Consider the following 23,271-nt stretch of genomic DNA (forward strand, 5'->3'; position numbering starts at 1 on the left):
ATTCAAGTTTTGCCACGCCCCTCTAACAATGGCAAGGCCCCCACGGTGTTAAGTGAATGTTTTACTTTACAACGCCGTTTTCGCTTGTAGCACTAATGACGGTGAATGGCGTGCCTCGCGCCCCGTGAATGGCGCCCATATTGCTTACCAGTAATGACGGGGAATGTCGTGCCTCGTGCCCCGTGAATACCGCGCTTATTGCTGTTTGCTGTTTGTCCACTCCCCTCTCACAACGCCCACGGCCACAAGGGAGTCCTGTGAAGGTTTGTTTGCCGTGCCCATCGCTGACAGCACAACGCCCACGCCCAGAAGGGACTACTTTATCCCTAATGTTCTTTTACCTTTAAAATGTAGATGGTGGCCACTTGTATAGCCTATGTCCATCTGCTGCAACTGTCCTTTCCAATGCTGTATTGGGTGTTGTGATTGGTGCTGTACTTCTTGACATTACCCAAATTCAAATGTTTGGGCTCTCTCTTTATAATAGTAGTATAGATAAATGTATAAATGACAGAACAAATTCCCCACACTAGGCTTCATGTCTATAGAGAACTGTTTGTACATACAAGTCTATGCTCGTTACATTTCAGCAAGCCTTGGCAAATGACCTAGTCGACCTCAGTCCTACGTCTAAACTATAGTGTATGTTATTCCAATGCGCTGAGCCTATTGAGAATATAGGAACCACACTACTTTAAGATACTAGTGCTTGTCGAATCTTTGATTGGATCAAAGGTGTTCAATGTACTGTCAGAAAGTCTTTCCACTATTTCATTGGGAGTTGTTTTACATTCCCATATTTTTTGTGTCCAAAGCTTTATTTGCGTTTTTAAAAACAAGAGAATCCATGAATAACCAATTGTAATTATGTTAAATTTCCATGACATGCAATAATCGATAAAGACAAGAGAGTGGTAGCACAAGCATGTACCAATTCATATGGCCCATGTTTTTTTTTAAATATATCGAGATTCATGCAAATACATTTTTTTCACCAGATGACTTTTTTGGTTCACAAGCAAATTTGCTAGTACAAATTAATTTCAATTTTATCATGCATCTTCCACTGTCTGGCAACTGACTTTCTCAGATGGGTATTTTACATTGTTAAGCAATTTTATTTTTATTTGTTACTTTTAGCCTGTAAAGTGTTTACACTGATCCATTTGTAAAGAACTAGGGGCATATTACCAAGCAATAGCGATAATTATCGCTATTGCTTGGTTAGAGACAAATTTTACTGCTAAGCTGCGGCGATTTTTACCGCAGATAAACCTTGGTATTACCAAGGTTTATCGCAAATGCGATAAAAAACGGCCGCAATGCATGAATATCGCTGAAAAGTCAGAGATATTCATGCATTACCGAGCTAATGCTCTTAGCCATGTCATCCACCTCCCATTGGATAACATGGCTAAGAACTGCTCAGGGCAGGTGTTAGCTTTTGGAGATATTCGCGCTTAGCGCGAATATCTCCAAAAGTTGGTAATAGGAGATAGCGATGTTAGCGACTGTTTCCAGTCGCTAACATCTTGGCACGCCCACTTTGCATGTCATTAGTGATAAATATCACTGACATGCAAAGTGGGGCCCAAGATGGTCGCTATTTCCTACTAGCTGTCGCTAACTGGTGTTAGCGACAGCTAGGTAATAGGGAGATAATTTTATCTCCGCTTTCTTGGCTTTTAAAGCCAAAAAAGCGGAGATAAACCCCCTTGATAATATGCCCCTAGATATTCTATGATGGGTCTGGTTCTCAATAGGCATAATGTTTTTCACCAATGCCAAACATACCTAGCACTGAAGTAAAATGTGATAGTGTTCGATGTATTGGTAAGAGCTCGTGAAGACAATTTTCATGTCCAATGAGTTAACTAATTCTCGTTCTCATTTGATTTACTTTGTGACTTTACTGAAACAAATAAAATGATAATTTTCATAGGTAAATGTACTATTTTGTTGGCTAAAATAATCCACATTGAAAATACCACTTTTTTGTTGAGTATGTGCATTTTTCTTTAGCTGAACAAATATATGCAAACCGTTCGCTTCAACTCTACTGGCGGAGATGACATTTACTTTGATGAAACCGGCAGCCTTCCAAGCCAGTTTGATATTTTGAACTTTGTTGGAACAAAACATGAAACATTCAGTTATAATAAAGTTGGATATTCTTTCTCGGCCAATGGGTTTCAAGATATCTTCCTGAACGAAAGCGAAATCTCCTGGAGCCCTCACTTCACGCAGGTACCTTTAGAGACTTCAAGAATATGATTGCAAAGTGATTTTATTTGTCCAGTGTAACAGTCAAACTAAAATTCGTCGCTCAAATTATATTTTTTACATTTCTAAAAGTTCTGAATTATTTTGGCACATTTCTGCCTATTGACCGCATCAGAAGCATGTGTTAAAACAAGGACTGGAAAAGCTAGGAGTTCTTGGTTTACTGTGAAAAACATGCATGCAGAAATTATTTATCCATGCAATACATTGGTTTTGGTCATGATTGCTAGTGGTACTGATGGTGTGGTATTGGTGGCCCTGAGTTTGATGCATGTATTGCATTAGTGGTTGTGCTGATGGTAGAAGCAGAACTAGTGGTGGTATTATTGGTGATCCTGGCGTGGCGTGGCAAGCTGCACACCAATATGGCTGCAAACTAGAACAAATCCCAGCTCGACCTCTGACATATGCGCAGTGGCAAAGCCTGGAGGCCCCTGAGTCGGTGGCAGCAGGTGGGACCTTGGTGCCGCAGTGGAGTACGAACACGTATGGGGCCAGATGCAGACCGTATCCTGGAAGTGCAGTGGCACAGGTGGCTGGGCGCACTGGCGGAAATATCGCCGCCACTCACCCCAATGAATTAGCAACAACAAGCAGCCTCCAGCCCCGCCGCATCCAGGAAGCCAGGCGAAGCGGCAGCCTCTGTGGGGACTAACAAGTCTAGAGTAGGGGTCTGCTGTGCACGACTGGTTCCGGTGCACATTGAAGGAGCAGTTTGGACACTGTTGAGACCCTGTCAGTGGTGCAGGTATTGGGCTGCCGCCTGACTACTGCCCCTGACTATGTGCTAGCAGTTGGAACGCTCTGTGGAGGGAGTGAGAACTCCTGGAGACAAGTTTGAGGGGGCGGGGGGGGAGGGCAAGGATGCTGGACTGTGATGCTGTGAACATCGTCCTATATTGGACTACCCTAGACACCTACATGTTGTGGATAGCATGGGATGTGAGAAGGCAGTGCAGGATCTGGTGGGGAGAAATGGGGAACGTATTGCACTTCCTGGCGAGCATTGGAGTTTGGGGTCTCTCAGGATCCTGCCCGCAGATGCTCTGCTCAAAGCCCCAAACCTCCTCCGATGAGTTAGGCTTGATTCTTGCCATGGTCAACTCCTCCACGGAGGTGTTGGAGGGTAAAGTAGACAGGGTCTCAATGGACCTGGAACTACTCCATGATGATCACCGCAAGTTAGCAGATGAGGTCAAGAACAATGAGACGTCATTGGAGGATCTACTTCCCAATCTGCAGGAACTGCAAGCCAGAATTTCCGATTTGACGCCGACATTGGGGTCCTTAGAACAATGGGCAAAGAATGAAGAAGTGCACAGGTATTGTAACAACATCAGGATTGTTGGATTCCCCGAGAATAAGGAGGGTGCAGACAAGGTTATTTTCTTGGAGGACTGGTTGACCAGGGAGGTGGCCCTGCAGAGCTCTCGCTCTTATTTGTCCTGGAATAGGTGCATAGAGTAGCTAAAAGGCCTCCGCCCCCGGTATGCCTCCCCGCCCTGTGGTGGCATATCTACTCCATTATATAGACAGAGATTGTATCCTGCGGCGAGCACGAAAGGTCGGACGCTCCAGCTTGGATGATACCTCTATCTCAATCTTCCTGGACTACACCATGGCAGCCCGAAGTCAAAGAGTTTATTTCACAGCAGTGAAGAGGGAGCTACAAGATGTTGGTCTCCGTTATATGTTGCTCTTGCCTGCGTGGCTCAAGGTCCAGGTGGGCGACCGAGCACTATTTTTCAGTGATCCTTCTGATACCCGGGACTGGCTTGAAAAATACAAGGTAGAAACAGATAGCAGGAGGAGAAATGGCCCCTGCGGCCAAAACAAAGCCAGAAACGGTGGCAAGTGGACACCAAGTACAAACGCATGCCCAGAGACCAATCTGAACATGAACAACCTGTCTCGATTGATGGGCGGCCTCACTGCAAACCTTGCGTGGACTAATACGTGCATCTTTGGAGAGCATTGACTTGATGAAACCCCAGAGGGTCTCCTGTGAGGACCCAATGTCACAGGCTAGCAGATGACCTGTGATGGCCTTGCGGCCTGTGTGTTGGACTCCACTGGACCATGCATGTCAATGGGGGCATGCCTCCCATTCATCTTGCTGGAATTGGGCACCCGGTTACCTGGCTACCTGGCTGCCACTGTCGGAATCCTTTGTTGATCTGATTGGACACAGTCGGAGGTGGGATGGGCCTCTTGAACAGATGTCACAATTGGAGAGCCCCACACAGAACCCCTGTCCCGCCACGATGATATCAGGGGTTTGGTATAAGCAAGTCTTGTTTGTTTCTTGTTTTTGGCTAGAGCATATTGTATCTCTGATGGGGAGAGAGAGAGTTGGGGAATTTTGCTGTGATAATACCGAGTCTTGGTTCGGACACATCATATTAAGTATCAAACATTTGGGTGCTTGTTGGGTGGGCGGCATGAGGGATCACTGGCTGTCGGGCAGGGGGGTGGTGATAAAGTTTGAAGAATGTGTTACCTATGTGAAATGCTGGGACTAGCGACAGCATGCACATTTATTTCCTGGAATGTCAGAAGGATGGGATCCATTGCTAAAAGACGAAGAGTACTGTCCTTGTTCCAATGCAGAGGGGTGGATGTGGTGAACCTCCACAACAACATTTTGAACTTGAGCTAAGATACCTAAAATGCAAAAGCGATGGAGATGGGGTAGCTATGGCTACTCTGGTTGTGAGCTGGGGTCTCCCTTGAGGTCAAGAGGACACACATCGACCAGGAAGGCCATTACGCCCTCTTACTTGGAAGACTCATTGTTACTGGATCGTGCTAGGTAATGTCTACGCCCTAAGGGCCCGATTCACAGAACTAAATCTTAAGACAGACTTAAGACAGACTTAAGTTAGGATTTTGTCTTAAGTCTGTCTTAAGACAAACTTAAGACAAAATCCTAACTTCTGTGAATACAAAAAGTAGTAAGTTTAGGATTTTGTCTTAAGTTAGTTCTGTGAATCGGGCCCTAAGTGTGGACAGGCCCCATACTTTGCTGCTCTCACCCATGACCTTTCTTATGACCAGTGGTGTGCCACTAGGAGGTGACTACAATTGTGTAGTGGACATCAACATGTACAGATCCTTCTCTCTGCTTCGAGAGTGGCCGACGATATGGGCTGCACAGAATTTTAGAGATTGGATGGAACGCTGGCACGCACTCAACTTGTGGAGGTCCCAGAATGAGGGGTGTTGGAGTATTCCTTTTAAACTCCAGGACATGACTTGTATGTGCGTTTGGACAAAATATTGTGCTCCTGGGATCTTCACACCCATAGAGTACTTATGCCGCACAATATCGGATTATAAACTCCTTTTGGCCATGCTATGATGGAGGCGATAAGCATCTCTATCACACCTGGCGCCTCTACCTTGGTTACCTACATGAGCCCAATTTCTCTGACTGTTTGGGGGAGCAAATCTCAGATTACTTTAGAATGAATACACACACTGACTCCCATGCTAATGTTGAGTGGGATGCTTTCAAAACAGCTGTCCACGGCTACTGTCTTAGTCAATCGGTGTTGGTGGAATGTGCTCTTCAGAAGGAGCTGATTACTCTACAGGATGACATACACAGGCTTGAGAGAATGCTCCTGGACCACCCGCTGTTAGTTTGGCACTGCGTGAAGAAATAACAAGGCACCCGGCACTGATGGAGAAACTGGGGGCCCTGAAGTGGCGCAAATACTGTGCCACAGTGCATGCAGAGGGTAGGCAGGTGGGTAGACTGCTAATGTGGCTGGTCTGTCCTGAGGATAAAGGGTGCCACATTACTCAGATTATGAGTCTGGAGGAAACCCAGTGTACAAGGAGGAAGAGATCCACACAGTGTTCACTGACCACTACATGCGCTCAATGAGATGTCTGAGTCAGGTCCAGGAAACGGCAGTTGATGCATTCCGAGCCCTGGCACGACTACCCCAATTGTTTGTGGAAAACGGTAAGACATTGGGGACCCCGATCATTGAACTCGAGATTAAGCTGCCATTAAGGCCATAGCCAAAGGAAAGACCCTTATGACTGATGGCCTACTGGCCAAGTTTTATCAGACCTTTGCAGTGCAATTGCACCTGTGGCAGGCAAAGATGTATACATGGGCATTGGAACGCTACCTGAGATTACTAAGGAAGCCCCAGTGTATCCATGCCCAAGACGTCGGGAGAACCCACTGATGTGTCTGCTTACTGCCCCCTCTCAATACTCAGTCTTGACTACAAGGTTCTAAGGAAAGTGCTGTCCAACCACCTCCTGCCTCATCTTCCTGCCCTAGTACATGAGGACCAAAACTGCTTAATCCCAAAATGAAGCATCTCATATAAAGTCCGCTGCCTGTACCGCATACTGTCCGAGATTCCCACAGCCTTTAGGGTCAAGGTGATGGTTCTCTCCTTATGCATCCAAAAGGCCTTCAGCACACTATGCTTATACTACATGCACGCTGTCATGGTCATACTGTCCCAGGGAGAGCGCTGGGGGAAATGGGTTATAGTGTTATATGAGGATGCCCCCTTTGCTCTCTAGATGATGCTTACTTCATCCACATGATGTGGGAGTGACCAGCAATCATGCACTTCTGGACCCAGATGATGAATGACATAGAGCACACCCTAGGTAGACAAGTCTAGGGTGACCAACAGTCCGTATATTTCACAGACTGCCCGTTATTTGGGCCTCTTGTCCGTTGTCCAGAAGGAGTTCTTTCACAGACGCCTTTTGTCCGTAATTTTGGGGATGGCAGCAAGCTGTGCTGTTCCCCTGCCACAATCACAGGCAGCTCGCACTTCTCTTTGAACTTTAGAGGCTGCAGCAGCCCCTCCCTGACCTCACTCAGTCTGTGGACAGGCCCATTGTCATTCTGAGTATGGATGATTATCACATAAAGAATGACAATGGGCCAAAGGGGTAGTGAAGCACCTGCTATATCTGCTTGAATGGGACAGTCATGGGGTCAGATAAAAGTGTGTCTTGGCCCTTTCTGACTTTGATCTGTGGCTCTCAGCTCAGCCTAAGTCAGAATAACAAATAAACACAGCAGAATAATCACTGTTATGCAGCTTTGGGGAGGGGGCTAAAGGGTGCCAAAGTAGCCAAAAGCACTGACAGAAAGTGAAGTGCACGATTGTTTCAACCTAATATAATCTTATTTTGACGTCTACTTATTTTGGTTGTCTATTTATTTACTTACGTACTATTTCGCGACCTCCTCAGATGTGTTAGTAAAATGTATCTTTTTTCCTGAACATTTGTCCTGAATTTTGACCTTCTGTCCTGAATTTTTGTGCTGAATTTTTACACTCACTGTCCTGAATTAGCACCTATGCCTATTGGCCCCCCCATAGAAAACAAGCACCGAGGGCAGAGACATGCCTCCTGGGCTTGTACGAAAGACAGTCGGAGAAGAAGGCGGGCAATAGGTTCACGGACCTCGCCCTAGGCGTTGCCCACAGAGACATTGCATGCCACTGAAGTCTCCGACTGGCCCGCCCCATGGTAGGTGGAGGACTGTGATTGAGACCTGGGCGATAGTAGAAGGGGGGCTCCTTTGGGATGAAGAGTGGAGGAGGGTTCTTAAGCCTTCACTAGCAGAACAATGGGCGAAAGTGCTGTCCAGTTTTGTAGACTTAGTGGACAAGTAAGCAGATGACACCCTGATATTCACACAGATTCTGACAACTAACACCAAGACACTTCCTGAGACCTCGCAGAGATCTCTGTGGCATTAGCTGGGCATCGTCTTACCCTTCAACCAGACCAGTGCTTAATTTGAGAGGGTCTTCACCGGTGCTTGGCACCCGCACTTAATTGTCAGCACCGTTGCTTATGACAGTCTGCCACATGGTGGCACTGTCTTTCTAATTTAGGTAGGAGCACACCAACAGCTGTTTATTAATTCAATATACATTACCAATGACTGCCACCTGTCGCCCAATCCGTTGTTATAGCTTTGAGGACCTGGAATATTATGAATTGTCACACTTGTAGGAATGTGACGGTTAGTATCTGTGTTGGTACTGCCACTGGCAGAGCTCGCAGGGGCAATGGATGGTGCAAGCTGCAGTGTCCTCCTGATTAGGCCCTGGCATTTATTCTTTTACAAATTAAGCACTGAACTAGACAGTGAAGCCAACTGAGTATATCTCACAGTAAGTAAGTGCCTGACTTAGACTGGAAAGTTTTACGAGTTCTAGTTGCACCCAGTGTATTGTACACCTACTGTATCACATGCAATAAACCATGCTCTAAGGAGCGGATCTAAATGGGAGGTGATTGGCCCCTCGCAGACACTGAGATGAGATGCACCCCTGTTGGGGAGGGGAGCCCAAACATCATGAGAAGACCAATTGCCGAGCATGGACTTTACCAACCTACTGCCCCCCAGCGCTCCTCCCTGGAGTTACTAGATGAAGCACAAGCATTGCATATTGGTATGCAATGTAAGAGAAGGGATTGTTGTTGCAAAACGAAAATCAATTAAATCAATGAATAGATGTTTTACTTAAATCTGTTACTCAGGACTTTAAGTGGGCCGGGTCTCACCGGTGCTAAGCAACTGCAGTTTTTTAAAGGGGGCCTCGAAACGGGTCTCTATCGGGCTCTGTTTTGTGCCCTGGCACAGGTGGTCCGTTTTTTTCCAGACTGCAGTGACAGCAGGCACATGGATGTGCGTGTGCTCACACTGCTCACTTCACACTACTGGAGAAGTTACAGAATGACGTCATGCCAGGTGAGCGTTGTAGGGGAAGGGAAATCCTTTAGAGAGAGTAATTTTCTCTCTGGATTTCCCTTCTCTTTTTGAAACTCAGGAGCAGCAACACTGTCGTGGTGTCACCAGGGCTTTAAGTGGAAGCTTTTTCAACATTATATACAAGCCATAGTTGCTGCTTTTTTATCTTATGCAACTAACAAACATTGACAAAGCCAATAGTCCCGACTTGTTGTAGGTATGATATTACTTGTTGTGTTATATATCTGGATGCAATGAAAGAAACAGCACAATACAAGTCGGGCGGCACACTATGCTAAGCACAGACTTTTAGTTTATGTGTTTTTAAGGCACTCCCTTAATTAAATTGGCCATGCCCCTTTGAGAGGCCCTCCAGTTTTTTCATCCCACTTAAAGCACTGCTTTTACTTTAAAAGTCACATATACATAATGCAGCCCATGGTAACTTTGTGGATGCAAATAGGAAAACATCTGCCAGGAATAGGAAGAAAGAGCAAGAGTCTGTAGTATGTACAGTCTACTATATTTTGGGCTAAGGGCGACTAATGGGAGAACAGTCTCTGACCCTGAGGGTGCTCACACGTTCAACAGGGTTGGCCATTCGTCCAGAATCGATTACATCTTGCTGGACTTTAAGCTTTGGACCTACCTGTTGGACATGGTAGTTCAACCATCAGTGGACAGTGATCATAACCCACTTATTCTATCCCTAACCCCCTTATGGAAGGCAAATAAAGCCCATCAGGCGACTCACGTTTCGAGGTCGACAAGCCATGTCTGCCCCGCAAATTGTGGGAGACGCCTGAAATGGGCCAAGGTTGCCATTGACGAGGAGAAGGTTTTAGAAATAGGGTTAGCTATGTCTGAGACCGTAAATAGGCTGCAGCTCACTAGCATGAACCCCCAGGAGATATCATCTCTTTTTTGCCTTACCACTAAAACCTTAGGCGATCTTTTTATCATAGATAGTCGAGGTGGCAGAGCAGGCAAGCAGGGGCGTACTAAGGGTAACCCAGGATGGTATTCTACCCCTTGCCGGAAGGCAAAAAGGGATCTAATCAATGCAGTTAAAGCCAAGGAAATTGGATCGATTGCTATTGCCAGAAAGAGGTATAGGGCTGTAATGAGTGAAGCTAGGAAGGGGTGGGAAAATCAGTTTTGGTGTGACCTGAAAGCAGCAAGTGCACGGAGAGACTCTAGGGGCTTTTGGGGCTGCTTAGTGAGATCTAAGAATAGGCCCATTGACTCGCTCATAACATGTAATATTACTGAGCGGTCATGGTTTGAGCATTTTGCTTGCCTTTAAACTACCACTGTGGAAGATGGGCCAGCCCCCTTTGAACTCTCAGTGTCTGGTTCCCCTGGGCTGAGGGAGGGTATGGCATTCACTGCCAGGGAGGTGGAGAATGCCATTAAAACTCTTGTACCTAATAAAGATGCAGGGCCGGATGGCTTACCGGGGGACCTGCTTCGCCTCAACTTGTCGGAATGGAGGATTCTCATCGCCGCCTTGCTTAATGCAACCTACCTTGGTGCCACTCTCCCTGAATCCTGGATGGGCGCTGAGGTCGTCCCAATCTTTAAAAAAGGGGGGCGGGACGACCCAGCAAACTACCGCCCTACAAGCTTAAAATTGATTCATCCCAGAAAGTCGCAGGGAAGGTGGTCCTTGGGAGGGTGCTCCAGTGGGCGGAAGAAAATAGGATCCTGCCCGACTTCCAAGCAGGATTTAGGTCTGAAATGGGGACCATTGAGCAGTCGTTCCGACTGCTGATGTTATATTGGAAGGTGGTTGTATTGGGCAAAGGCAGTTTGTATCTTGCATTTATCGATTTGCGAACTGCCTTTGACCTAGTGCCTCGGGACCGCCTATGAAGGGTATTGTTCGATTTGGGAATGCCTCCGTATCTATTATCATTAATAATGAGGCTCCACGCTGAGAATTTTGCTCAGGTGCGGTGGAGCAATCAGGGCCAAAAGACTGCTCAGATAATAGTAAATAGAGGAGTTCGACAGGGGTGCGTTCTTGCCCCCACCCTGTTCTCATTATATGTGAACGGAGTGGTGGAGCATCTTTTAAAAAATCCTGCTGACGCACCATCCCTGGCTGGGAGGAGAATAGCCACCTTATTATTTGCAGATGATACCCTTCTAATTTCCAAATCCCCGGTTGGTCTACAGAGCCTACTTGACAATTTCCAATCTTTCTGTGAGATTAGGGGGCTAAAGATCAACACAGAAAAACCAAAATATTTGGTCCTGAATCCTCCCAAAAAACGTGGCCGGCCACCTGCATTAAATAGAATCCATTTGGAAGAATAAAAGTCTACTTGATTTATGTGGTAAAACGAATTAATAACTTTTAACTAAAATTTACAGCGTGGTATCTTTTGGAACTTTCAAGTCAGCAACGAAGAAATACAACACAAGCTTCAATTTTATTATTTCTTTGATAACAGTGGCATCTAGTGGCACATTGTCATTTCTGCAGCCAAAGTGTAATTTTGGTGTTCATGATTTACTATGCTGTAGTTCATGTTTATACCTAATACTGTTTTACAAGTGTAAAAATTATACTTACAGTAATTCAATTCAACTTATCATTATACTGTTTATTAACAGTTGGTTTTAAACTGCTACATATTTACAATTTATTTAAAAATATGCAGAATGTTCACAATGCTTTTCTTTTCAAGAATTTTCAATAACATTTGAATAATTCTTCTTTTGATAGTTCAGGTTTACATCAATAACTTACAAATAAGTTATTATTGACATTTTAATATTTATTTTGAAAGTATGCAGAATGTACAAGCCCCTCCTCCATTTTTGCAGCTCCCAGGTGATCCTCCTGTGAAATGGAAAGTATGGTTTAGAGCCTATGAAAAGTATTTAGGAGCAATTGGTGGCAGCAGATTTAGTGCGCAAAGGAAATGTTTTATTCTTAAACATAGAAGATGGAAACTAGAATACTACAATATGGTACCCCTGGATAGAGTCAAGGAGTTTGACTACCTTGGTATCCGCCTCTCCGATACTATGAGGTGGAATAGTCACCTCCATAAAATGCTACTAAGTCATAAAAGGATGGTGGGGGCTCTCCTTAAGGAACAGAGGCTATCTACCCTTAAACCTATTGCCCCGGTGCTAGATATTTATACGGCAAGAGGCGTTAGTGCGGCGCTATACGGGGCAGAGCTTTGGGGAGCCCAGAATGTAGATCAGCTATCCTGCTCTGAAAATAAATTCCTGAAGGATTTGATGTCCCTCCCCAATAGCACTCCCACCCTCCCATTGCTCTTGGATATGGGTTGTCGCACCATCAAAGACTTGGCCTGACTAAGACCCCTTCTACTTTGGGCTCGCATATGGAGGGTACCTGAACTTGGAAGTTATGCAGAGGCACTGAAGGAAATATTATCCATGTCCGGTTGGCCAAAAATAAGGTGGTTAGTGGATGTAAAAAACTTGTTAGAAGAGCTGGGCCTCAGAGAGGCTTGGCACTCTAGGTCCGCACCTCCTAAGGTGGTTTTAAAAAGAGTGTACTGGAATTGGGTAATGAGTAGGAGAAATAATGACCCTAATCTATGTAAATCCTCTAGCGATTTTTTAATGGTAAAGGATGAAGCCCTCCGGGAACCCTATCTCGACATCATTTCAAAATCTAGAGATAGGGCCTTATACTTTAAATTCAGATTAGGTGTGCTTCCTGTGGGAGAACTGACGGCACACTGGAAGATCCCGGCGCAAACTGTTCCTTTTTGTCGTTTCTGCCCTTCCAGGATTGAGTCAATGCCCCATTTTCTGTTTGAATGCCCTGCTTATAAAGCACCTCGAAACAGATGGTTAAAACCACTGTGTAAAGAGTTGGGTACCAGACACTACAGTGTGGCTTTGCGAATCTTAAAGTCTGATATGGGGCTCCTGTTTGTTTTTGGTATATCGAAGTTCTTAGGCTGGGCATGGTTAATTAGGTCAAAAAGGCTTTTGTACATTGTTTAATCTAGGTCATCTTGTCATACCGTTTAGATAATTTGTTGCCGCCATCTTAATTGTATCTTATTTGTATCCTGCTTAAATGTACTGTATGGCTAGGCTTTTATTCTTTTATCATTATTGCAATATGTACGCACTGCTTTTTAAGATATTTTGTATATCGAAATAAAGCCAATTTGACTGATTGACTGACTACAGTCTACTATCCAGCGCAATGACCTTCATTTAAGATAAGTAGAAGTCAGGCATAGACAATATGGAAGATAGGGAACATAGAAACTAGGACGAGAACTAAGTTGTTCAGGAATAGGGGTAGGATGTCTGAGTTGTCCTAGCTTCAGGGATAGGGGCAGGATGTCTGAGTGATAGGGTGGAACTGCGCTATAAGTCTCACATATGTTCTGTGAAGGTGCCTGGCAACAGATCCCAGTTGTTTCTTCTGACTTTGTTTATGGCTAGTTCATCACTTAGCCATGAATCTCCTTGTGTTTCCCCTATTGGTTCACATTGTACTCTGGCACACCTGTCCTTTCTTCCCTTAGCTGTCTTGCCTCGCTTCTCAGTGGCAGCTCATCAACAGGAGCATCAGGACACAGTCCTGCCACCTGACAACCACCACATAATGCCCCTTGTCTGTGCTCACAGTGCTAATTATTACATTTAACAGCGCTCATAAAAACACTACTTTTGTGCCTGCATGAACACTCTCAGTCCAAACAGTCAGCCCTCTCAAGCTCTCCTGTCTCCTGATGATAGAAGGTAGAGGAAAAGGGGGTTGTGGGGCGGAGGCACCATACATCTGCAGAGTGATGCTTAAAACATGGCACTCTGTAGGTGGATGTCTGGAATGCGCCAGACTAGGGGGTGCAACTGAACTACGGTAGCTTCACTCAAGCACAATCCATTTTATGTAGCAGGCATACTGCACATTCCTCAGGCAGCACAGCATATCTTCTAAATCTGACTGTCGGAGCCATCATCAGTGCATTCCTGAGGCCAATGAGGATTGAAGCAGAGCAGCAGTGGCAGGATCCTAAGCACTGTCCCAGCTCTCGGGGGCAGTACTTCCAGTCCTATCAAGAAACTCGTAGATGGTTTGTGGTGGGTCTCCACCTTAATACTGGTCCTGTTGCTCTTTCTGGCTCCTCGTTGAGAATCATGGTTTGCTGGTTCCAATGGCCAGTGCTGAATTCCTGCCCTTCTCCTGCCTTCATGGAGGAGTTGTCAGCAAAGGAAGAAAAAAAGACTCCACTGTTGTTTCTGTAGGAATGTGGGAGTGAGTGTTTGCTTGTGAGTGTGTTTATGAGTGACAGTGTTAATGAGAGTGTAAGTGGGTGAAAATCAGTGTGAGAGTGTTTATGAATAAATGAGGGAGTGAGTGGTGGATCATGAGTTAGAATGAATAAGGTGGAGATTGTAAGAGGGAGCGGGAGCGATTCAGAGGCACAACTAGAACTGGTGTAGCAGATGTAGTTGCACCAGGGCCAGAGGCTGGAGGGACCTACTGAACCACACTTATTGAAGCAGAGTACCTGAACACCAAGAGTTGAAAGCATAATCCCCAGTATCCTAGAAGCTGTGAGTGATAGCCAATGAGTGTGAACGTGTGTAATTGTGGTTGTGAGTGAAAGTGAAAATCAGTGAGTGTGAGTTTGTTTATGTGTATGTGGTAGTGAGTATGAGTCAGAGAGAGTATGTGTGAGTGAGGGAGAGTGAGTTACAGTGAGGGGAGAGACAGTGATTGAGCCCAAGAGATTAATAAGGAGCCAGTAAGTGTAGAGGAGGTCGTGGATATTCTCGATTCTTCCCTTACACAGAGTGATCTAAGTTGCAGGATCCTGCCTACGGAACCAAGACTTTCTTCCTCGTCGCGGATTTTTTCCTCGTTGAGGGCTGAGGAGGAAGATTCGGTAGACATCGGGTCCAAAGATGTGGGTGACTGTTCTAATATATCAAATCCTGCGGCAAGAACTATACTTGATATAAGCATGGATCGTGTAGAAAATCAAAGTCCAAAACCTTTAGACCCCTAAAACAAAATATTATGGAATGGCACGCTGGGCTTGGATATAACGACGTCACCATCTGCCTCAATGCTGGATATTATGCTGATGCTACAAAAAATGCTGCAAGGACTGCTAGAGTTTTCTGTGTTAAATAATACCCTGCTAAAGAATCATGAAATACAGTTTGAAAGAATGATAGAAGAACTACAGGGGATAAGGGGACAGATGCCTACAATGGTTAGAACAGTACACGATCCCCCAATAGATGTCCTTAGTGAAGGGAACATAGAGCCAACAGTGAAGGGCGGTTCCCAGAATGATGTTTACATTTCTAGATGGACGATGTTGGTAAGGAGGCGGAGAGATTCTGCCTGGTGTAGACATCAGAACTTCAGGTACCCCCGTAAAAATCTATCTCATGTACAGGGAAGACAGAAGGCACCAAAAAAAGAGATGGGCAAGGAAATGCAGACTAGGGCAATAATTAAAGAAAATGAAATGCGGAAAAACTATAAAGGAGAAAGAAGGGAAATAGGGAGGCATTCCGCCCCGGTAAGAGCTGCTGTAGATGTAGCAAGGAAAAGGGAACCACAAAAAGAACAGCGTAAACCCCCTGGGGAGGTGGAGAGGCCCAAAATCATTAGTAACAAGTTAGGAGGGAAAGAACCCCTAAGAAGCTTAGTAGTTGGAGGTGGTTTTGTAGACACACTCCCTAGCAAAAGGGTGGGAAGTGGAGATTGGGACCTAAAAACTTCAGACAAAAGCAATAATAATAAAATGTGGATCTACTTTAAACCCAATGATCAAGTGATTGGAAGGAAAAAACAAAGAAAGGTAGTCCCACTAAATCGTTCCCAGCTCTTATTCTCGTTCGCAAAATGCCCTACCTTAAAAGAAATTGGTACAAAGGATCTGAAACAGGTAGGGTTTTGCAGTGACAACAATGGTGCTGAATATACAAAGGTCCTAGTCTACTCAGGGCTTGTTAAAGCAGCTTTACAGAAAGCTGAAAAAGAAATCTTAAAAGAGGGTATAAGTATAGTCCCGGAAGAAGAAGTAGATGTAGGGAATCAGCGAGAGGGAGGTTTTCTGAGGTTTCACGCAGGTTTGGGGGAAAGGCAGGTGAGGTGGGTAACAGGGGGTCGGGGGGAGAAGCCTAATATTACCATAGCTGTAGAGAATTCGAAGCCTAATAAAGATTGGGGTAACTGGGGCTTGGATAACAGTACTTGCTCTTGGGGACTGAATGAGTCAGGGAGTCTCAGTGAGATCGACTAGGTTACTGAGTTGCCGCATAGCCTGAAAATAATCTCATGGAATATAAACGGTTTGGGAGGACAAACAAAGGTGGATAGCCTAAACCAGGTTGCAAAGAATGTTGACATCATTTGTTTACAGGAGACATGGCTATGCAGCAACACCCAGGTAGTTGAAGGGTTTGTTCAAATTTACAAACCAGCAAGTAAAAAGAAAAAATTCGGACGCCCTTCGGGTGGTATTATGACCCTTGCCTCAACCAGGTTCGTGAAAGAGTCCAAACTAATTAGGTCACTATGTAAATGGTTGTTGGTTTGTAAGGTATGTCATTTAGGCGCTGAAGGGAAGGATGCCCATTTGATTGTCATAAATGTATATATGCAATGGGGCTCCCAAAAAGAATACGATATAGAACTAGGGCTCTTCAAAAAGGATATAATTAATCTATTAGAAAAGTACGGGAAGGATAAATTGCTGATAATGGGAGACTTTAACCACAAATTAAATTTTGAAAGGTTGGATCGCTGGTTTGAGGACATGTTGAATGCTTACAATATAGGATCAGCAGAATTTCCAATGTGTTTAACTTCCAATCAGGATGAAGCCCTTGGGAAGTTCTTGGGCTCGAAGGGTTTAATATGTTAAGATGGCAGGAAGGACCCTGATCGACCAGCCTCACAGACCTTTAGAGTAGGAAATCAACAATGCCCTATTGATTATATCTTTATCCAGGCCTGGAACTACGTACTGATAAATAAGTTCCGGGTAATTAAGTGCAGGGACAGTGATCATAATGCCTTGTTTTGTGAAGTTCTAGGTGGGTCAATAAGTACATGTGATAGGGCGATCTCTCAAAGTGTGGAATACCCTAAGTGCCTGACTACAAGATTGACGGGAGAGTATGTTGAGAAACTGGCATGCTTTCAACAAAATTTATTAAAGGATAGTATCGAAGGTCGTCAGGTAGCATGGTATGAGGATATAATTAAACAGGAGGTGAAGTGTCTTAGAGTGTTTCTAAAGGATAAGAAACAGGCTAAGGTAAAAACACAGCCTAGCAAAGGTAAGCCCAGATGGTTTAACCCTGAATGTCAGAAGAAAAAAAGTGCTATTCGGAAATTAGAGCGACACCAGAGGAATAGTTATGATCTGTGGAATTTGGAGCTCCTACTCAATCTGAAGAAAGAATATAAATCCTTAGTAAGGAAGCAGAAAAGGATTTTTAATGAAGAATGTTGGGCAAACCTTTTACAGACAATTGAAAATAAAAATACAAAAGGGTTCTGGAGGTTAATACAGGAAGCCGCAGGAAGGGCTCCGGGAACAATGAGCTGCGTTGTGGAAGAGGCGGCATGGGTAAATTACTTAAGTCATTTGTATAAAGCAAGAAGGTCCTCGGAAATAGAGAAAAATAAATCAACTTGGACAGGGTGTGTAGAAGGGTTAAAATCGGATTTCTCGGTAGAGAAAGTAAAAGAAACTATTAAGAAGTTGAATCTATCACGTGCAGCAGGTCCCGATAATCTCCCCGCTGTCTTAATTAAAACCCAGATAGATTGGTGGGCAGGATTTTTATCTCATATGTTTGTAGCAATTCTGGACTCAGGCAACTTCCCCAAATCTTGGAGAGGGGCCATAATTAGACCCTTGCATAAAAAGGGGGAAAAGAAGACCCGAAGAATTATAGTTTGATCAACTTACTGGACATTGGAGAAAAGGTCTTTTCAAAAATAATTCTTGGCAGTTTAAAGGAGTGGGTGGAGCGGAAGTCAATAGTTCCAATTGAGCAGGGTGGCTTTAAGGAAGGACACTCAACTATTGATCACTGCTTCGCATTGTGGGCTGTAGCGAGGAAGTCCATGGAGCTGCAGGGAAAATTGTTTTGCTGCTTTGTGGACTTTCGCGCAGCGTTTGATTTGGTGGATAGGGACTGTTTGTGGGAGACATTGAGAAATTATGAGGCCCCTGCCGACCTGTTGCAGGTAATCCAGGAACTGCACAGCCAAAATTGGGCACAGGTAATTAAAGATACCTCTGGCGGCCTTACATCGGAAATTGCTATAAACAATGGCTTGAGGCAAGGCTGCGTTCTGGCCCCGCTTCTTTTCGCCATATTTTTAGCAGACCTGCCTCTCCTCCTGGGCGCAGCCAGAGGTGCAAGCCCAAAAATAAATGGTAGGCATTTGTCCTGTTTATTGTATGCGGACGACCTCGTAATAATGGACCAGAGGTGGGTCTTCAGAGAAAGTTAAATGTTTTTAATGAATATTGCACAGTAAAACGACTTACAGTAAATATGGACAAAACAAACGTTTTGTGCTTTGGAAAGAAAAGTACAAAGTTTAGTTGGTTCTTGGGCCAAACAAAATTGGATACTGTAAGTGAATATAAATACCTCGGAATATGGTTTACATGGTCCTTGAAGTGGGGCACCCATTTAGAGGCACAGAAATTAAAAGCACATTTAGCGGTATGTGGGCTGAAAAGATTCAACCATAGTTATGGTGATATGTCTCACAAACCTCTATTGACAGCCTTTAAGGATATGATTCCCTGCAACTCCAATATGGTGCAGAAGTACTCTGTATTGATGGTAAAAGCGGAGAGGAAATGTTTAAAATCTTTATTGTCTCTCCCTAGTTCAGCAATGATCCAGGCAATTAGAATGGAAGTAGGCCTATTTGCATGGAATGTCCAGGTGCAGTTAAGTCTTCTTAGATTCTGGAATCGTTTGGGGCAGGGTGAAGTCACAAAGGTGTCACAATGGTACATGATAGAAATTCAGACCAGTGAGTTAAAATGGGCCAAGGCAACAAGAAGAAAACTCCTAGCCATTTGCGACCACTTGAATGTGACTATTGACCCAAAGACACTTCAAATTAATGTAATAAAGAGTGTACTTAAAGTACAGGGTAAAGAAATTTCGAGGGCAACAGACCAAGAGTATTTGAGAAAGAAAGACTCTGTAAAATTTATGAGTACAGGTTGGGTGAAAGACTTAAGCTTTCCATACATAGATTTACTACCAAATCGTTGGTTAAGAATAGAAGTACTTAAGTTAAGAATAGGTATTAACCCGGTTATTATAAATAGTGCAATAAAAGCAGTTTTAACGCATCCTGATGGCAAATGTGTCTGTAAGATAGGAACGAAATGTAATATTTTGCATATTTTATTGGATTGTTATATATTTTTAAACTTACGTAAACAGTTCCTTTGCCTGATATTTTAAAAATATGATGTTAAGGAGCGTTCACAAGCATGGGAGCTGTTGGTTTTCATGGAAAAATTAGATATTGCGATAGCTATCGGGAGACAGGGCGTTTATAAGTTCCCCGGCTGGCTGGAGGCTTAAAGCAGCCAATAGCTCTATAATCCAAGTGAATTTTCTGTTTTAAATTGTTTTAAACGAAGTTTTAGGATAATATGACTTTTATTGTTAAGAATATGAACTTGTGATATGTTGTTTTTATATGACAAAGTATGAACAGTGGTTTATAGATCAATAGTCTAAATAAACTTAAATTTTTGACTTGACTTGAGAGGTGGAGGGGGAGGAGTCAGAAGGAAGGATTTAGAAAGGCTTGGTTGAGAGATATGATTAGTAAAAGAGGTATGAGATGATGCAAGAAAGGGTAGAGGAGGGAAGAGTCTAGAAAGGGTTATTTTGGGGATCATAGTAGAGGTATGGGGTTATGGTATGAATGAGATAGTGGAAGTAGATGATCTATTGATAGAGATATAGCACGAGGAATAGGCTAGTGAATTAGAAAGAGTACTAGAATGAGGTTTGACATGAGTCAGAGAGTTGAGTTAGAGGATATATTGAGAGCAATATATGGTGAGAAATAGGGCAGTGCATTAGATATGCTGAATTAGAAGCAAAGTAATTAAATACATAGATACATAAGTACATGGAAGGAATTACCTACTGGCGGTCGCCAGTAGGTATATATAGTTAGGATTTTTTCCCTATGGGATTTTTGAAAATTCTATGTCTAATAACTTTGGCGTTTGTGGACGGAATTGGCTGAAATTTTCAGGAAAATGGCACATTTGGTTCTGAGCAGCCCTTGAAAATTTGGGGGGGGTTCGTCAAGGGGGGGCCGAGAAAAAAGGGGGGTCCCAAAACGTGTTTTTAACATTGAGTTTTCCATAGGGCGGTTGGCCTCACTTTTAGCCCGAAGGGCTGAATGGATTTGCACGAAACTTGGCAAAATTGTAGGGACTGGTAGCCCGATGTGCCTTTTGTAGGTCTCAATATATGTGCTTCAGTGGATTTTGAGAAATTAACGTTCAAAAAAAGATATATATCTGTAACAGCGGACCGGGCAGCGCTCCAGTTCGCGTACTTTTCGCGCAACGGAGCTTTGTGAAGCGAAGCTGATTGGTTCTCCGGCGTCTGTAAACATTCCAAACAGTCCGTAGCGGCCACCATCTTGTCTCTCGGTAGGATCGAGAGACAAGAGGAGGCCAAAGCGAAGGGGCAAATGACCATAAGGGGGCATAGTAGATTCTCGCTGACCCCCTAGGTTTGATGTGGAGGTTTTAAAAGGGCCCCGCGGGGCAAAAAAAATAATAATAATAATAATCGAACGGCTGAATGGATTTGCACGAAACTTGGCAAAATTGTAGGGACTGGTAGCCCGATGTGCCTTTGCTAGGTCTCAATATATGTGCTCCAGTGGATTTTGAGAAATTAACGTTCAAAAAAAGATATATATCTGTAACAGCGCTCCGCTTCGGAGCTTTGCGAAGCTGATTGGTTCTTCGGCGTCTGTAAACATTCCAAACAGTCCGTAGCGGCCGCCATCTTGTCTCTCGGTAGGATCGAGAGACAAGAGGAGGCCAAAGCGAAGGGGCAAATGACCATAAGGGGGCATAGTAGATCGTCCCTGACCCCCTAGGTTTGATGTGGAGGCTTTAAAAGGGTCTCGCAGGGCAAAAAAAAAAGATATCGTTTTTTTAGTTTTTTTGCGTGGAGTGCGCCCGGTTCGCGAACCGGGAAGCGTTCTGGGGAGCGTACTTTCTTGAAAATTAGTGAACAAAGTTAGAGTAAAATAATAATTGTGAGTGATCAGATGTAGGGTAGCTCTGAGAAGAGCTTTTGGGTTTATGGTACATTTAGGTACTTATAAGTAGGTACCAATGCACAGTCTTAAATTCAAAATGAAAACTCTGTTGCCCTCATCTGAGAAGTGAACTCCATCTCCTCTGTAGATATCTTGCATGTAGTAACGCAAGTTATTGTTGTACAGGGAGCCCATTCCATGGTCTCTCATGTAAGCTGAAACAGATTTGTTTACATGCTTCCTCGACTTCTCAATTTGTGGACAAAATTGGTTTGACCACCTCCATTTCTGTCTTTGGCATATATTTGAATATACCAAGGCAGTCTGAGGAAAAAGTGCCATCAATTGCTCAAAGGTGTCCTTTAAAAGCATTTCCAGACCTATCCCAGTCAAAGTGCCCAAATCATTACCTCCACAGTGCACAATTAACAGGTCAGGTTTTGGCAAATGCATAAAGGTTTTCACCAATGGTATCAATTGGTGACATTTTAATCCTCTGTGGCCAAACCACTTAATTTCCACATCTTGTAAATTGAGGTTAGGTAAATTCCTGTTCTCAGCATACCTCTGAGCCCAATAGATGTAACTATGTCCAACAATCCAGACAGAAAACATGGTGAGAGAAGGTTCTCCTGCAGTCAGATGAAGTGTGGCAATGAAATGGCAGTTGAAAAAATAAGAGTTTAAAATGAAAAAAACTGTGGAGTTTCTGTGTTAATGAAGCAGTAACAGTGATTGGTGGATTTTGATTGCTGAAAACAGAAAGTTAGGGTGCATGGATGAGTTGTTTGAAAGATGTATTTTGAGTGGTCAAGAAAAAATCATTAAATGAAAGAATGCACTGGATATGAGGTGCACTGAGAGTTCAGAGTTCAATTGCAACATTGTTGTGTGAACTTGCAAACACCAGAGGTCTTCCAAGACGTGGTTGCCATGCAGAAAAGGCATGAAATGGCAGAGGGGGGAAGGGTTTTCATTTGAAAAAAAGTGAGGGAAGAGTTTTGATTGGGTGACATGAGAGATATGTGTGAAGAATTACAGCATTTCTGTGCTTTTGATAGCTGCAGACTCTGGAGTGCATACCTTTTGCTCTGCTGAAGACAAATTGGTGTGTTTCTGAGACTGTTTTGAAACTCAAAGTATTTGCTAAGGTGAGAAAAGATTTCTTTAATTTAGATAGAAAATAGTGTGCTTTAAGGAGAAAATTATGAAGAAAGTTGTGTTTTTCAAATGTTGCTTTGTCTCAAGTGTTTTACAAATAGATTTTGTTTCTTTGAGAAATTGTAATTGGAGAAAATGTGAAGTATTAGTACTGACAGGGTTTTTATGTGCATAGGAGCTGTGGAGTGTTTTCAAATTATGACTTGTAAATCGTTTTTGAGAAAAAGCAATGGTTTTAATATTGATGACAAGGACATAATGGTGTCTGCTTCTTTATAAGGTAATTGAGAGTCTCTGATGTTATTTTTCCCATTTCAATGTAAGAAGTTTGTCTGTGGAGCAAATTGCTTGTAAATATGCTCCCACCTGTGCATGGCAAATTTAGATTTTGAATGTTTGCGTTACATAGGCATGTTAAAGGTGACTGAAACATGCTGCAAAGGCAATCAAAAAACGCTTTTATGTGTCTTAAGGACATTTTAAGTCATTTCCCCATGTGCAGTGTTTTCAAATTATGAGTTGAAAATCGTTTTTGAGGTAAAGGAATGTTTTCAAAATTTATGTGCGCCATATGCCCCCAAATTTCTTTTTCAGGGGTGCAGCAGGGTGTTCTTGAGACACCCCTGCACCCTCGGAAAAATTCGTAATTTGCGATGAGGTAATTGCTAATCGCAAATTGCACCTTCATTCCTATGGGCCTCCTGCTGCATGGAAATGAATGGGTAATTTGTAATTAGCA

At 43.7% G+C, this 23,271-nt stretch overlaps 1 protein-coding gene across 1 annotated transcript in view; it reads left to right on the forward strand.

Moving 5' to 3' along the window:
* LOC144783987 (vomeronasal type-2 receptor 26-like) overlaps positions 1-23,271 on the forward strand; it is a 163,979-nt gene that overhangs the window by 120,101 nt on the left and 20,607 nt on the right. Inside the window, exon 2 of the mRNA XM_078662702.1 lies at positions 2,023-2,247. Coding sequence (XP_078518828.1) covers positions 2,023-2,247 — 225 coding nt within the window. The remainder of the gene's footprint in view (positions 1-2,022; positions 2,248-23,271) is intronic.

Source organism: Lissotriton helveticus, chromosome 10, assembly GCF_964261635.1.
Source record: "Lissotriton helveticus chromosome 10, aLisHel1.1, whole genome shotgun sequence".
NCBI classification, from domain to species: Eukaryota; Metazoa; Chordata; class Amphibia; order Caudata; family Salamandridae; genus Lissotriton; species Lissotriton helveticus.